At 31.0% G+C, this 16087-nt stretch overlaps 1 protein-coding gene across 2 annotated transcripts in view; it reads right to left on the bottom strand.

Moving 5' to 3' along the window:
• sorcs3a (sortilin related VPS10 domain containing receptor 3a) overlaps nucleotides 1-16087 on the bottom strand; it is a 412976-nt gene that overhangs the window by 86421 nt on the left and 310468 nt on the right. For both annotated transcript variants that reach the window (XR_012408181.1, XM_021477188.3), the window contains exons 8-10: nucleotides 12261-12350; nucleotides 10922-11101; nucleotides 5185-5331 (exon numbers count right to left, since the gene is read on the bottom strand). Coding sequence is in view for 1 of the 2 variants with exons in the window: in XM_021477188.3 (XP_021332863.2) it covers nucleotides 5185-5331; nucleotides 10922-11101; nucleotides 12261-12350 (417 nt within the window). In the remaining variant the exon portion in view is untranslated. The remainder of the gene's footprint in view (nucleotides 1-5184; nucleotides 5332-10921; nucleotides 11102-12260; nucleotides 12351-16087) is intronic.

Below are 16087 nucleotides of genomic sequence, written 5' to 3'. Positions count from 1 at the left end.
CTCTTTATGCACCGGGCGCTCCTGCCGAATTTTTTTGACTCTCAGAGTGCATTTTTTTGCATTTCATGAACTTCAAGGTTTCAACTAAACTTTTCTTTATTATTATAATAAGAGAAAAAATACCTACATCTTTGGGCTTAACCATTAATAACTACAGTCTTTCAGCTTTTCCTAATGGCATTTTTCACTTCATAAGCCATTTAAGGTCTATGACAAACACTATTTTAAAGATATTTAGGCATTTTGTATTTTTAAGTAACTCAAGATCTCAAAACTCAGGGCTTCTGGTAGTACCACAATAGCAAAGTCTACTAAAGGAGGTCAAGTGTTCTCATATATGTCTCCTAAACTCTGGAATAGCCTTCCTGATGATGCCAAAGGCTCAAACACACTCTTTCAGTTCAAAACTAGATTAAATAACTTTTTTTTTTTAGTAATGCATATGAACATCACATAATTGTAGGATGCGTGAATGTGCTCCATACACACTTCCTCTCTTTATGCACTGGGCGCTCCTGCCGAATTTCCACTAGCTTTTCCCTCCATTTCTTGGATCCAAATAAACTGAAAAAGAGCAATTTTAACTTCTCCCCCAACCTCCCGCTGGCCTGGAGGTATCCATACTAGTGGATAGTGGTGTTCGGTTGCGGGTTTTTTGGAGTCGACTCCTGATTTTGAAGTCGGTGGAATCGACTCCGCAATCGTGCAAGGATTAAACATGCTGCCTCATGTCGCACTTTACACAATGCTACTGCCTCAATTGCTAATTTGTGCAGTTCTCCTCTGGTCAGACAAAATCAGCAGTAAATCATCTCCAGCCAAAATTAACTAATTAACCTACACTGTTTACAGCATATTTTAATTGTCTAATTTAAATAACTTAGAAAATTACATAGCAATTTTGGACACAGAAAGTTAAAACATCAGTTTATTATCGAAATGTTTAATAGAAAGATGAGTAGCAGTTCATTAACAAAGAATAAAAAAAAAACTTCCCAATTGAGCCCAAACAACGTTTGAAAATTTTTATAGAATGGTCTACATATCTTCTTAATATAAATGTTTGATACTTGAATACTGTGCAGAGAGGACAAAATAATCTGCGGTTGTTCATTTCTTTATTTTTTTACTCTCTAACCGATCAATAAACAAAATAGCTAGCTTTTTCGTTTGATTTAAATATTAAACCCCCAACACAAAATATTTATCTTAAATAATTCATGCATTAACAAACCTATAGTAAAAAATGTAAGCTGTGTGACAGAAAAAATATCATATTCCTCTTGCTCTTGTAAATGTGATTTTCTTTAAAGTGTACTTTTAAATAGCTCATGACTTTATTTTTAAATATCACTGTTTGTTTTGTGCAATTTGTTCATTATTGTAATTTAATAACGGTGTGTTAATGGGACGACATACATCGGAGGAAAAGAAGTGAGTCAGACCTAGTTTTCAAACATTAAACCTCGGATTTTTATTTAAAAATCCTGTTTTGGAAACTAATTTCATTTGGTATAATTCTGATGTATTTTTGTAGTTATAATAAATAGAAGGAAGAATTAGAGGTTAAATTAAGTGTGTTTAGGGCCAAAACAACACCACAAGCACATGTATTGTCAGATTTTTGAATCTTGGCAACTTTTGTCATTATGATTAGTGTTTTATTTATTTATTTATTTATTTATTTATTTATTTATTTATTTATTTATTTATTTATTTATTTATTTATTTATTTATTTATTCGTGAAATATGCATTGGTTAAATAAATACTTTGATTGAGCATATAGCAGCAGCCAATAGCCTAACATAACATCATAATTTTACCTACAGTGCTAATTTAAGACTTCGATCTGCTAATAGTATCCGATCTGCTCCAAATTCACACACATATACAGGCTATATTTAATTTATAACACAGCAAGCTTGACATCGCAGGCAGATCCAAGCCAAAATGCTTTAAAACCAAAATGCAAAAGGTGTAAGTGCTTTGATGAAAATGAAAGCAAACTTAATCCCGCACCACTATTAATAGCCTAGAATGGTCGTGGTCGCGAAATTCAAAAGCAAAAGTGTAAATATTGTGATCACGCATTCAAAGCGGGCGCCTTCGGTGTTCATCATGCTCGAGATTGACCATTATAACTGTGGCATGTAACTGCTTTATTCAGGAGGATTTGAAAAAACAGATTCGACTCTTTGAGCCGATTCCAGTCCTGGAGTTGACTCAGGTACTTGGTCCATTGAGAGTCAAGGAATCGACTCTTTTGGAGTCGACTCCCCATTCCCACTAGTAGATGCTGCTCTCTCACTTGCTATAGGTAGTCACCGATGTTATTTTCAGTCAGAATACATTTCACACAACATGATTTTGAATCGCCGGCAGCTCCAGATATTTAGCATGCCAAATTTCTTACGGGTGTCGGCGACTCATTGGTGATTCTCTCAGATCGCGTCTTTGATAGTTCAAGCTGTGAGATTGTTACTCGCGTGAATGAGCAACGATTTGCCTGTGATTTCAGGCAGTTGTCGGTGATTTCTCAAAACGTGTCAGCGAGTCAAAGTCGGGGCTAAAATCATGCAGTCTGAACTCAGCATAAGTCAAAAATGTATGAATAGCTGTGAGACTGTTTTGAAAATAACACCTAAATTAGCTTGCTTTTAGATTTAAGGGCAGGTATAATGTTTTATTACTTACTAATGGCTCTATTTATCCAACAATAGGTAACAGATAAACAGAGGCTCAAATAACACACTGACCGCACTAAGGATTCTACAATCAATAAAAGAGACAAATAAAACAATCTTTCTGTCGAGACCAAGAGCGCTAATTGCCTTTTTTACAGTCATTAACAGTCAAAAGACCGGGATTTGACATTAGACTAGAGAAGCAAGTCTATTGGGACTTGCAACACAACAAAAGCAGAATTATATCTGCTCTCTATGCTGCAGAAATCGTCCTTTTCATCCCCTCAATGGACGGCTTGACATTATTACAGTGGCAAAGGCGACGGGATTTGGAGTCAGTAATGGTAAGGATTATAGGAGGCTAATGAGAGTGTCAGAGGAAAGAACTATTACATTCAACTCAAGCCTCTTCAACTGTTGGAGCTTTTCTGTGTGTGTTTATTCAGCCTTCTTTCTTTTTTTCCGCATCTGAACATGATACTAAATATTCATTGCTTCCTGGGGATATCCATGCATATTCAAGTCATGAAAATACTTTTTTTTATATTTACAAATACTGACAAAGCTATTACTTGAGTAAACTCTTTATTTATTCATTTAATTTTTATTTAATTCATTCATTTGTACGTTCTTTCATACGTTCGTTTATTTATTATGTTTTACAGATGCATTTAATTGTTGTGTTTTTCAAATCCTTTAGAGAATGAATGTTACACTAGATCACATACTAACAAAATAGAGATACAATTTTTGTGTACATTTGGCATACACATTAATATTATAAAATAAAAAAAAAATTCAAATAGATCCAAAAATAAAATAAAATAAAATAAAAGAATGCATGTTTACCAGTACTGGGTTGCGGCTGGAAGGGCAACCGCTGCATAAAACATATGTTGGAATAGTTGGTGGTTCATTTCGCTGTTATAAATAAGGGACTAAGCTGAAGGAAAATGAATGAGTGAAAATTAAATTAAATTAAATTAAATTAAATTAAATTAAATTAAATTAAATTAAATTAAATTAAATTAAATTAAATTAAATTAAATTAAATTAAATTAAATTAAATTAAATTAAAATTCTTTTGTAGAAATTCTGTGAATTAAACTCCGCAACCCAAAAGAAACTATGCTAATCAAAAAGATGAGAGTTGGATCAATAAAGAACAAACATGACTGATTTAATTCGATTTTTTACATTTTTTGTATTTCTGAGGAAAAAGCTTCGTTATGGATGTGACGTCTCTGTTATGGATGTGACAGATGTGAAATTGCCACTTGTATGATTTTGGTATATCAAATATAGTTGCATAAAAACACTTAAAGAGACATTTTTGAGTATTTTTAAGCACTGTTAAATACAAGCCCACAAAAAAAAAACAAAAAAAAAAAAAACGCAGAAACGGTTTTTCATGGCAAGGTTGTCATTTGCATGGAGTTTCTCATATATAGAACTTTTTTTATCTGCACAACTAACAAGAATAACAAAACTGACCAAACGAAATTACAGTTTAGAGTACTACTACTAATAAAAGAAAGTATGAAATAAAATAATGCATAAAATTAAGCAATAATTAAAATACATTAATAAATTATATAAGCATGATTAATCTGAATGTAAAAAAATGGGAATAAGTTCACCAACAAGTAAAAAAATAATAATAAATTAATAATATAATAAATAAAAAACAACAACATCAGCACACTGACCAAATATTCCAATAGTTCACACAGTAATAAAATAGCAAACCTAATAAATTAAAATAAATAAAAAACATAAACCAAAAAAATTATTGAAACAAAAAAATTTAAAATAATAATAAAAAAAAATAATAAAAAAAATTAAAAATTAAAAATTAAAAACTAAAATGAATGAATTAATAAATAAATAAATAAATAAATAGACAAACATTTTTGATAAGAATTAAATAGGTCATTATTTTACATAAATGGTTATAGAAAAAAAAAACTAAATACTGTAAAACTGACTAAAACTAATTATAAATTTACAAGTCAAAAATAATCTGAATGTAAAAAAACAATCGAAAGAAATTACAAACTTTTAAAAATAACATAAAATAATTCAAATATAAATAATTTAATAAATTAAATGTTAATATTATATAAGCTAATAAATTAATCCAATAGTTCACACACTAATACAATTGTATAACTAAAACAAAAAATAATTAAAATTAAGATATATAAAAAAAAAAGAAAAAAATAAATAAAGTAAAAGCAAACATTTAAATTTATGGAAAATCAAATAAAATCAAATTAAATTAAAACTAACTTTAATTTAATTATATTTAAATTTATTAAATTGTTGTCAAGGATAATAAAATAAAATAAAGCTAAAATAAAGCTAATTTAAAGCTAAATTAAAATAATGTATGGAAAATAAAATAAAATAAAATAAAATAAAATAAAATAAAATAAAATAAAATAAAATAAAATAAAATAAAATAAAATAAAATAAAATAAAATAATTGTCCTCACCAGCACGCAGTGAATCGGATTTCCAGCGAGGTCAGTACTGGGTGCCTGCAGAAGCCTCCAGTCGCGGCCCTTGTTATAAGTGATGTACGTCTTCACCTGGTTCTCCACCTTCCTATTAGCGATTAGCATTCCTTCAATCCCTGCTACCTGGGAACAAGCGACAAGAAATGCGATACAAACATGAACATGAACATCTACATCCAGACCCGGTGCTCTCCTGTCATCTAACACAAGCTCTTAATTAAGCTGACCGGCACTATAGCGCTAGCTGTGGCTCAAGCTAACTGACAGTTTCCAGCTAGCATATTTCTCCAGCTGACAAGCATCTAACCCAGTGCCAGGCTGCTCATCCCTGGCTTGAAACTTGTCCAAACTTAGCCATATTGAATAGTGACAGGGCTGCGTCTTAAACCGCGGGCCTCTGGCGAAGGGTCCGAGTCTGTAAGTGGCACTAATAGGGACTGCATTTGACAGTGTCACGGTGACGGAGCTGCATTGGACGGACACGGCTAATGAGGTGCCCTCCTCCGCTGGCCAGGCCTGTCAGTCACAGCGCTAATTATTTATTATCCTTTAGCTTCCGATGCTCTGCGGGATGAAGAAGACGGATGTACTGCCGGTTGTGGGAGAGAGAAGTTCATATTCAGCTCGGGGTGCAGATTCGGGTCGCACCTCGGTGAGTTATTCGGATGCTGATGATCAATTATTATTATTATTATTATTATTATTATTATTATTATTATTATTATTATTATTATTATTATTATTATTATTATTGTTATTTTATTGTTTATATACAAATAATAATAATAATAATAATAATAATAATAATAATAATAATTATTATTATTATTATTATTATTATTATTATTATTAGTGTTATTTATTATTTTCATTTTGTTTTGTTTGAATAATAATATAATGGTATAATTTTAATATTGTATATTATTATTATTTTATTTGTATATAATAATAATACTAATAATAATAATAATAAAAGCTGTTAATGTTATTTTTATTATTATTATTATTATTTTTTTTTATTATTATTATTATTTTGTTTTAGTTATTTAATCAACAACTTTATTAATTTGATTAAACAAATTAATTAACATGCAATGCTGTATTATTATTATTATTATTATTATTATTATTATTATTATTATTATTATTATTTATTCAACATCTGTAACAATTCGATCGAATTAAATATTACAGTTTGGGCTGAAATGTATTAGAAAATAAAAAATAAAATAAAAATAAATTTTCACTTCCCAGTTTTGTTTTACTAATGAAATAAAAATATATCAAATTACATAATAAATAATAAAAATTCTAAAACATATTTTTTTTTTTACCACAAATTACTAAAAATAAAACAACATAGAAATTGGTCACCCACTAAAAAAAAGTATAGATTTAATATAGCTTAAATATTTTATATTACTTAATATATAAGTATAATGGGGTATATGTACAGTTATTGTTTCTTGCCATACTGATAAACTTCCAGTGAACGGTTAATGTGACTTTTTTCCAATTTCATACAGTTCCGTTCACTACGTTCACAGCATTGATGTTGTAATGTAATTAAAATATAATCAGTTAAACAGATTTCAGCATTCATTTTAGTTGTTCTAGCAAAAACTCTAATGAAAAAACTGGAGTAAAATACATTTTTATATTTAAAAAAAGAAGAAAAAAAAAATTAAAAAAAAAAAAATATATATATATATAAATATATATATATATATATATATATATATATATATATATATATATATATATATATATATATATATATATATATATATATATATAATTTAATGCCATGCTTCTTGTACAACCTGAGACCCACTTTATATCGTATATCAATCAGGCAGTCAAGGTTGTTGATTTTTAAAGAAAACAGACGTCGATAAACAAACGAGTTGATTTTGTAACAGCATGCAGTTTGCCGGAAGCATTTGACCCAGGAAACTGAAAATGAAAAGTCCTTCTGCATACTTCTGTATGTTTTCCATATAAACTATATACCCTATAAACTGAACAGGGGAAATAATTCACTTGCTGATAAAAATCTATAAAATAAAATATAATAAGATAAAAAAAAAAAATTAAAGAAGAGGTTTTTGTGGTTCTTTCTACAATATTGTTGAAAAAATTGGGGTGGGTAAAAGTTTTGTTATTTTACTCCAGTAATTTAATTGAAACAACACATGCAATAAACCCCTAATGAATAAAGCCACTAAACCGAAGAAAAATTTATGAATGCAAAATACAATATATGCAAAATGCAATATGTGCTGCACAATATAAAAAAAAGTAACAAAAAAGTTATTGCTTATATTCAACTTGAATAATAAACTGAAATTATTCAGTTAAAATATCCACTTAAAAAAAATAGCTACATTATACAATAATTGGGTATGCATTTTTTTCCCCCCAAAGCTGGACTAATTTAATTAAAAATGCAATGTATTATATTGAAATATTATTACTAGTTCTGCACAACACTGTTACTTTTGATCTATTAAACAATAATTCAGTAAGCTCATTCAAAAATATAAGCAACCTTAAACCTTTGAATGGTCATTATTTACTGTAAATCCAAGTGTTTCCAATATTCTGTAATAAGCAGTGTGTGTCCTTCAAGCAGAGCCAACAAAAAAGATGTCTGTGAATGCGCTGCCAGAACAAAAAGACACATTATCAATCTTAAAGCTTATAAAACTAAATAAAACCCAAAACAACCTCACTTCTCACTGATCAATAGGCAGATAAATATGACAAACGTCCAGTCATAAGCCGTATCTCCACACGGCCTCCAGCTGGAGCTTCAGTGGAAAAGGCCAGTTTTTCAATAACCATTAATGAAGGCTGCAATCTATTAGAGATATGGATGGACTGCTGATTCAGGATTGGCACGGCGCACTGCATTGAGGCAGTCTTGGCACAGCAGAGGAGAAACGCATCATAACCAATGCATTAATGAAACCATCCTTGCTTGCTCTCACTAATGGAGCCTATTTTTAGCTGCTTGGACAAGAGAAGCCACTGTTTCATTTCTTTACGTTTTGTGCTCGGCTGCTAATTTTAAAGCAGTATGATGTGGTATATGCTGAGGTTAAGCATATTCTGATTGTAATGTTGGACTGCAAATTTGCTTAAAATCATGTGGAGGTGAATGCACTGTAAAAAAAAAAAAAAAAAAAAAAGTTCACAAATTATATATATATATTATAAATATATAATATTATAAATATATATATATATATATAAAGGTTTTTTGAGTTAACTTAAATTGAGTCAAGTGCAGTCCTTGCATTGAATGTTAAGATAACTCAAAAAAAAAAAAAGCTCTGCAGCAAGTTGCTTTACAATTTTGAGATGAGTGAACTTTTTTTTTTACAGTGTGGGTTTGGAGACTAAAACAATTAAGTTGCTGTAACTGGAAAAATGAATCTGGGAAAACTTGAAATATTATTAATTAATATTAAATTGTAATAGCTAGAAAAAAATGTGGCATAAACTAGAAATATTAAGTTACAATAATGTAAAAAAAAGTTGAGAAAAACAAAAAAGTTGTGGTTATTAAAAAACTTAAGTTGAATTAACTAGAAAAATATGTGTGGTAATTAGAAAACTTAAGTTGGAGTAACAAAAAAATAGCTGAGAAAAAAAAAGTTGTTGCAGTAGATAGTAAAATTAAGTTGTGGGAACTATAAAAATTGAGATGTGAGATCTTTAAAAATTAAGTTGCAGTAGATAGTAAAATAATTTGTGAAAACTATAAAAATTAACATGTGAGGAATATAAAAAAATAAATTTTATATATATATATATATATATATATATATATATATATATATATATATATATATATATATATAACTTAAAAAATATAACTTAAAAAATAAGCTGCGGTAGTTATTAAAACTAAGTTGTGAGAACCCTAAAAATTAATTTGCGATAGAAAGTAAAATTATGTTGCCAGAACTATAAAAATTAAGATGTAAAAACTATAAAAATTAAGTTGTGCTAGACAGTAAAATTAAATTATGAGAGAAATAAAAAATAAGATGTAAGAACTAAAACAATTAGATGCGGTAGATAGTAAAATTAAGTTTTAAGAACTATGAAAACTAAGTTGTGGGAACTATAAAAATTAAGATGCGCTAAATAGTAAAATTAAATTGTGAGAACTAGAAAAAATAATATGTAAGAACTAAATAAGTTTAAATAAATAATTAAATCAAGTTATGAGAACTTTAAAATTTAAGATGTGACAACTAACAAAATTAGGTTGAAGTAAATAGTAACATTAAACTGTGAGAACTATAAAAATAAGTTATGAGAACTATAAAAATTAAGTTGCAGTAGATAGTAAAATTAAGTTGTGAGAACTATAAAAAGTAAGATGTAAGAACAAAAACAATCGGTTGCAGTAAATAGCAAAATTACGTAGTGATAACTATAAATATAAAGATATGAACATAAATAAAAAATAAGTTGCAGTAGTCAGTAAAATTACGTTGTGAGAACTAAAAATTTAAGATGTGAGAGCTGTAAAAATTAAGACGTGAGAACTATAAAAATTAAGTTACAGTCCATATTAAAATTAAGTTACAGTCAATATTAAAATTAAGTTACAGTCAACATTAAAATTAAGTTACAGTCGACATTAAAATTAAGTTACAGTCGATATTAAAATTAAGTTACAGTCGACATTAAAATATAGTTGTGAGAACTATAAAAATTAAGGAAAATAGAAAATAGAAATAATAAGTTCTCAGAATTAAGTTGTGATAGCTAGAATAAATTCAGCTGTGGCAACTAGAAAAATTAAGTTGCGTTAACTAGACAAATTAAAGCAACTAGAAAAAATTAGTTATGAGAACCAAAATAATTAAAGTTAACACTTTACAATGTGGTTGTATTAGTTAACTTTAGTCAATGCATTAGTTAATATGAATTAATGATGAACAACACACCTGTTAAGCATTAATCTTTAGTTTATTAATCTATAATATATGTAAGGGATAATCAATGGCTTTCCATTAGTTAAAAGCTTTTAAATGCACAAATCAACGCAAAGGGGAGGATGGTTGACTTCATAAAGCACATTTGTAAGTTGGTAAATCCCCATGTGTCCTCGAGATTACACAGAAAAGAAGGCTGCGGCAACTGTCACCGAGTTGCTATGGTATTACTAATGTTTGAGAGAAATGCATTTATTTCAAACTGTAATCAAAACTGACTGGAACTACCTGTGCATTAAAGGATAATGGTGGAGTAGTGTACACTTTACAATAAGGTATTACTAATTCTTAAGCAAGCTTGAGCCCAGCTATGCAGAAAACTGTTTCCACACTCCAACACCCAATTAAACGTACATTTTCCAGCGGTAGCAAACTACAGTATGTTTTCACAGCACAATGATGTCTTTTATCTGGACAGATCAAGAGAAACGTTCCTCCACGAACTGCTAGCAGCTCCCACTGAACACCCCCAACGACAACATTGGACTACAACTCAATTCATCTCTCTGTCTTCACCACTATCGTTCATTTACGCTTGCTAATTCCCTCAGGCTTAAGATAATGTGGGCTACGCTCAAGAAGCGGCGTCTGACAGGAATGCTAATGCGGCCTGAGGAGTAACGAGCAAGCTAGCGCGAAGCTGTCGACTGGAAGGCTAACATTAGCGTGTTAACAAGTTAGTGATGAAGTTATGCCTCGTAAAGGTCGATCATGCTGTTTCCTCCGAGGCCGCGGCTGGTCCTGACGTTCTCCAAGGCTAGGGTGAAGTAAATCCCTCGCGTGTCCGATATGTACAGGTTGTAGGTGTCGTTCTGGTTCCACTCCTGGACGGCGGTGAAAACCTGACCTTGATCTGTGCTCACGATATGCATGTCCTAGGAAGCCGAAACGAGAAAAGGACAGGAGAGAAGACAGCGAGGGGGAAGAAAGACAGAAAAAGGAGAAGTCATTAGTACAGACCCCTGTGGTTTTCAGCAGCCTTGATCTACAGGATTACATGTTTGCGCAGGGCTTAGATGAACATGTGTTTTAATGTATACCCGAATGACCAGAACAAGCCAGACGGAATTAGATTTTGCCGTGTGGAACATGGGAAATGTGCTTGGATTTGGTAACTAGTTGGTAGCTTTATGTTTGCGTGATCAGTCATCCACACCAGTAGGTGTCAGTACTACAACTAATTTATATATTTTTTTTGTAGGATTTATGTTTGGCCTTTTACCTTTATTAGATAGGACAGTATTGAGACAGGAAGCAAAGTTGGAGAGAGAGAGGAGGGTAGGGTAGGGAAATGTCCTTGAGTCAGGATTCGAAATCAGGGTGCCCTGACTGGCTACTGCACCATACAGTATGTCAACACATGTAGGCGGATCATAGACATATACACTAGATATCGCATACATCACCCTGAGTATGCGACAATACGGCCGCCACATTTGGACAGTGCTCCTGAGTGGTCTGAGTGTTTCAGAAACTGCTGATCTACTGGGATTTTAACGCACAAACAATCTCTAGGGTTTACAGAGAATGGTCTGGACAATTGCCTTATTGATACCAGAGGTCAGAGGAGAATGACCGGACTAGTTATAACTGATAGAAAGGCAACGGTAACAAAGTAAGGCTACAGCAGCAAAAGACCACACTTGTATAGTAAGGTGTACCTAATATAGTTAATATATTTTACAAATAATATATACACTTATCTTTAAAACAAAATATTTTTGGTTTTATGTATCTGTGTGTATCACATTTACATAGCAAATAAAAAATAATGCACACAAATATATTATGTCAAAACAAACTTTGATTTTATTAAATTATTTTTTTTTAATTATTAAATGACTTTAGTTAAAATATTAGTTTTACAGAAATTTTTGCACTAGAATAAAATAATTTATTATTTATTTAACAGTTAAAATGTCCCATCTACTTTATTCAGACCTTAATGAGAATGGATAAATCATTTATAATAAACATTGCAGTAGACAAGAAATGTCTGTTTTGATTTAATAGGGACTTAAAGCAGTCTCTTACCTTTGGCAAGGAGTATTTTGGCAGTTTGATGCGTATAAAAGCTTCTCTTTGATAGGACACATAGTAGCTCGCTCTGCCAGTGGTCGTCACCTACAAGAGAAAAAATAACACATATCTAAGATATCAAATAAACTGGCATCAGCACTGGGAGATCCACTGGCTGGAACTATTGATTTGTGTTTGTACTTTGAACAAAAGTTTAGAAGTGGGTGGTAAGACCAAACTCTTATATCATTGTATGAATAATTTTATGTAAAGATAATGTTGCGCTGGCTTTGTTAAAGTCAGTATGAAGCAGAAGTGACTATGGACTGCAGTGTTGTGATATATTTCTAGCTGAAACAGAAAAGGAGCACAAACAGAAAAGTGTCACACCGTCAAACTGATGTGATAGGACTTTAAGATCAGCATTACAAAAATTGATTGATGGATTGGTTGATTGAAAATAATTACCACAACAAAATTTATTTCAATTGTACAACATTGTTTTAACGACCAAATCAAAGTCATATTAGAATAATTTCTGAAGAATTATGTGACATTAAAGACTGAAGTTACTATGCTGAAAATCACATAAATAATTTACTATTTAAAATAACAATTTGTATTTTCAATAAAATAACAAAATATATAATTTAAAAATAATTTAAAAAACTAAATAAAATAAGTACAGCCTTTATGCAAACAAATAAAACATCTAACTGACTCCAAGCATTTAATTGGCTGGGTAAACATGAAAAAAGGCCGCCTCGATTGTTATTACTCGGTTGAATGGGCGTTATCAGTGATCTATCAGCTGATAGATATGGGCCAGTAGGGGCCTATTTTTATCCACACACATGGTTAATTAGCTATAGATCACATACAGCTGCAGCCGAAAGTTAATGATAATTATTTATGTTATTTATTAAATTTCCTATTAATTGTATTTTTTATTAATGTCTACCCCTACCCCAAACCTAAACTCAACCGTCACATTAATGTAAAAACAGATCTGGATCTGGAGTCTTCTCTATTAGTATACAGTAGCTGATATGTAACCATGTGGATAGATGATAACAGTCTTCTGAGCCTTACAGTAGGTGCAGGAGGCCCCTACTAGCCCTTATCTGTCAGCTAATAACCACTGATAAAGCCCATTCGATCAAATGACAACATTCAAAGCGGTTGAACAATCAAAATATGTCTACTCATAATGACAATTTAACATATATATGAATTTTTTTACGTTTTACTAAACATTTTGTAGTCTGAATTTTGTTTATGGAGATTAAAACAAAGACAAAATCTTACTAACTCAAAACATTTAAATGGTAGTGTAAATATGAAAACATATGACATGAAAACATACATAAAAATTCTACTAATACATCATTAATTTTACAAATACGTCACATCATTATAAACGTCTTGTGGTGGAGGATGAGGGAGCTCTCAAATTTCATCTAAATTATCTCAATTTGTGTTCTGAAGATGAGCAATGTTCTCAGGTCATCAGAACAACATGAGAAAGACTGATTAAAAACAGAAAGTCGATTTGATTTTAGTGAACTAACCCTTTAATTAATCCCACATAGACTGAACACAGTAAAGTTTTCCAGATTTGTGATACATATTATATGTTAACTTCATATTATATAATATCACTTGTTGTAGTTATAACAGAAAATGCATAATATTTAACTGTTTTAAAGCTTGTATTTGCATTGTCAAATATATTAAATTATTAACATTTCACTAAATGTCTTGTAGTTTGCCATTGTGGTTTTGGTTAGTTGACCCAGAAATGACAATTATGTAATTAATATCTGTTCTATATCTGTACAATTCTGTTATCATGTCGTTTCAATCTCCTACGTCCTTCATTCATTTTCAATAACACAAATTAAGATATTTTAGATGAAATCCAGGAGCTCACTCATCCTCCAATAATGCAATAATCCCAATTTTTTTATATCCAGAAAAGGAACCAAAAACATTAGAAAAAAAAAAAATATATTATATATATATATATATATATATATATATATATATATATATATATATATATATATATATATATATATATATATATATATATATATATATATATATATATATATATATATATAATAAAAAAAAACAACTAAATACGACTATTTTTGTCTATATTTACATTGATTTTGTTATATTTTCTGGACTTTGAATGTCTTGGACTAATTGCTGCCTATACAGGATAAGCTCTCAAATTTCATCAAAATTATCTTAATTTGTGTTCTGAAAATTGACGAAGGTCTCAGATGATCACAACAACATAAGGATTTATGTTATGATAATTTTGAATTATTATTTTTTTTTTTGTAAACTAACCCTTTAATAAGGGTGACCCTATAACGTATAGACTTAACACAGTACAGTTTTTCAGATTTGTGATACAATTTATATGTTCTTGTTTAGGTTTTTGAATTACATTATGGGACCTTGAGCTTTCCTCCAAAAGCTCTTGATGTTGACAAGTTTAAAAACGTGACTTGTATTGAGATTTTTAATAGTTTGAAGTGATATATTATCTGGGTTGGTGTACTACGGCACAAAAATGTCGTAATAAGCTGCCAGTGAATTTTCTGTTGTTTTACAAACTTAGCTCTCTGTTTATTATTTCTCAAACAATATCTTGTCTCAAACTACTAAAACGTCAATAAAAGTCACTCTGTTGAAACTGCAAAGTTGAATTTACAACATTGAAGGTGGACAGAGCAGAGATAAAACTCCTATAATGCAATTCACAACCGTAAATTAACAGAAAACACTTGTAAATCACAAACATGGAACTTTTTTTGAATAGAGGTTGTTTAGGATATAAGCATATGCTGTATTCTCTCTTTATTAAACAAAAATTGTTCTTAAAAATAATATTTTATTATTTTTGAAGCTTGTTTTTGCATCGTCAGCTCCCTGGAACCCTACCGTTCACTGAACTCAAGCTGTTAACCTGTCTTCTCCAGCAGCGCTCTCACCAAGCGGTAAATTCAGAAGGCTAATTCGGTAACGGCGAGTGTGTGGGGGTTATATCTGGAACGATTCGTTTAAAAGAATCTCCCAAGCATGATCTGAAGGATACTGCTTGGTCCTGGTTTGTCGATGCCCTTTGCAGTTCAAGAGTAGCGAGTGGTAAATATCTCGCAGGACAATCGATACCCTCATTATTCTCTGTCAAGAGAAATCTTTAATTCTCACAAGCAGCGCGGGCCCCTGCTCTCGCCCCGCTCCAAAGGGGGATTGTTGGCGCTAATGATAGAGCGTGTAGCAAATACACATCGGTTGTTAGCATACACAGCAGGAACTGTCAGAAGCTTGTCATATCCGCGGCCGCACAAGAGGGAACGGCGAAATGAAATAAATAACTCTCGCTCAGCACAAAAGGTACTTCATTCCACCAAAGTAGCAGACACGTTTAATTCATCCCCAACTCCTTTCATCGTTTCAATTAGAGGGCATATATGAGCACGCCCAACAGGATTCCTATTTGAACGTGGGAATAAAACGACGCCATGATTACATGACAGAAACAATTACTCCTCTTAGCTGGAAGCGTGGTCTTTTATAAAGGTTTAGAAAGAAAGAGAGAGCTGGTGCCTAGAGAAAACTTCTAAACAAACAGCATGTCCGACGCGCCTCCAGAAAGCGGCTCCGCGTGAAACTGGAGGAAGGAGCAGGCAGGATCAATGCTTTCCAGGGGCAGTTGAACTTCGAAAGAAATTGGAATGATCGATTTTTTTTTTCTCTTTTCGAATTCTTTGGACTGTGATGCGGCATGACAAAACATTGGGGTTTCAGCGGCCAGTGCT

This window comes from Danio rerio, chromosome 1 (assembly GCF_049306965.1).
Source record: "Danio rerio strain Tuebingen ecotype United States chromosome 1, GRCz12tu, whole genome shotgun sequence".
In the NCBI taxonomy this organism is placed as follows: Eukaryota; Metazoa; Chordata; class Actinopteri; order Cypriniformes; family Danionidae; genus Danio; species Danio rerio.
Note: the sequence above shows the minus strand (reverse complement) of the source record. Positions and strands in the feature narration are given on the sequence as shown.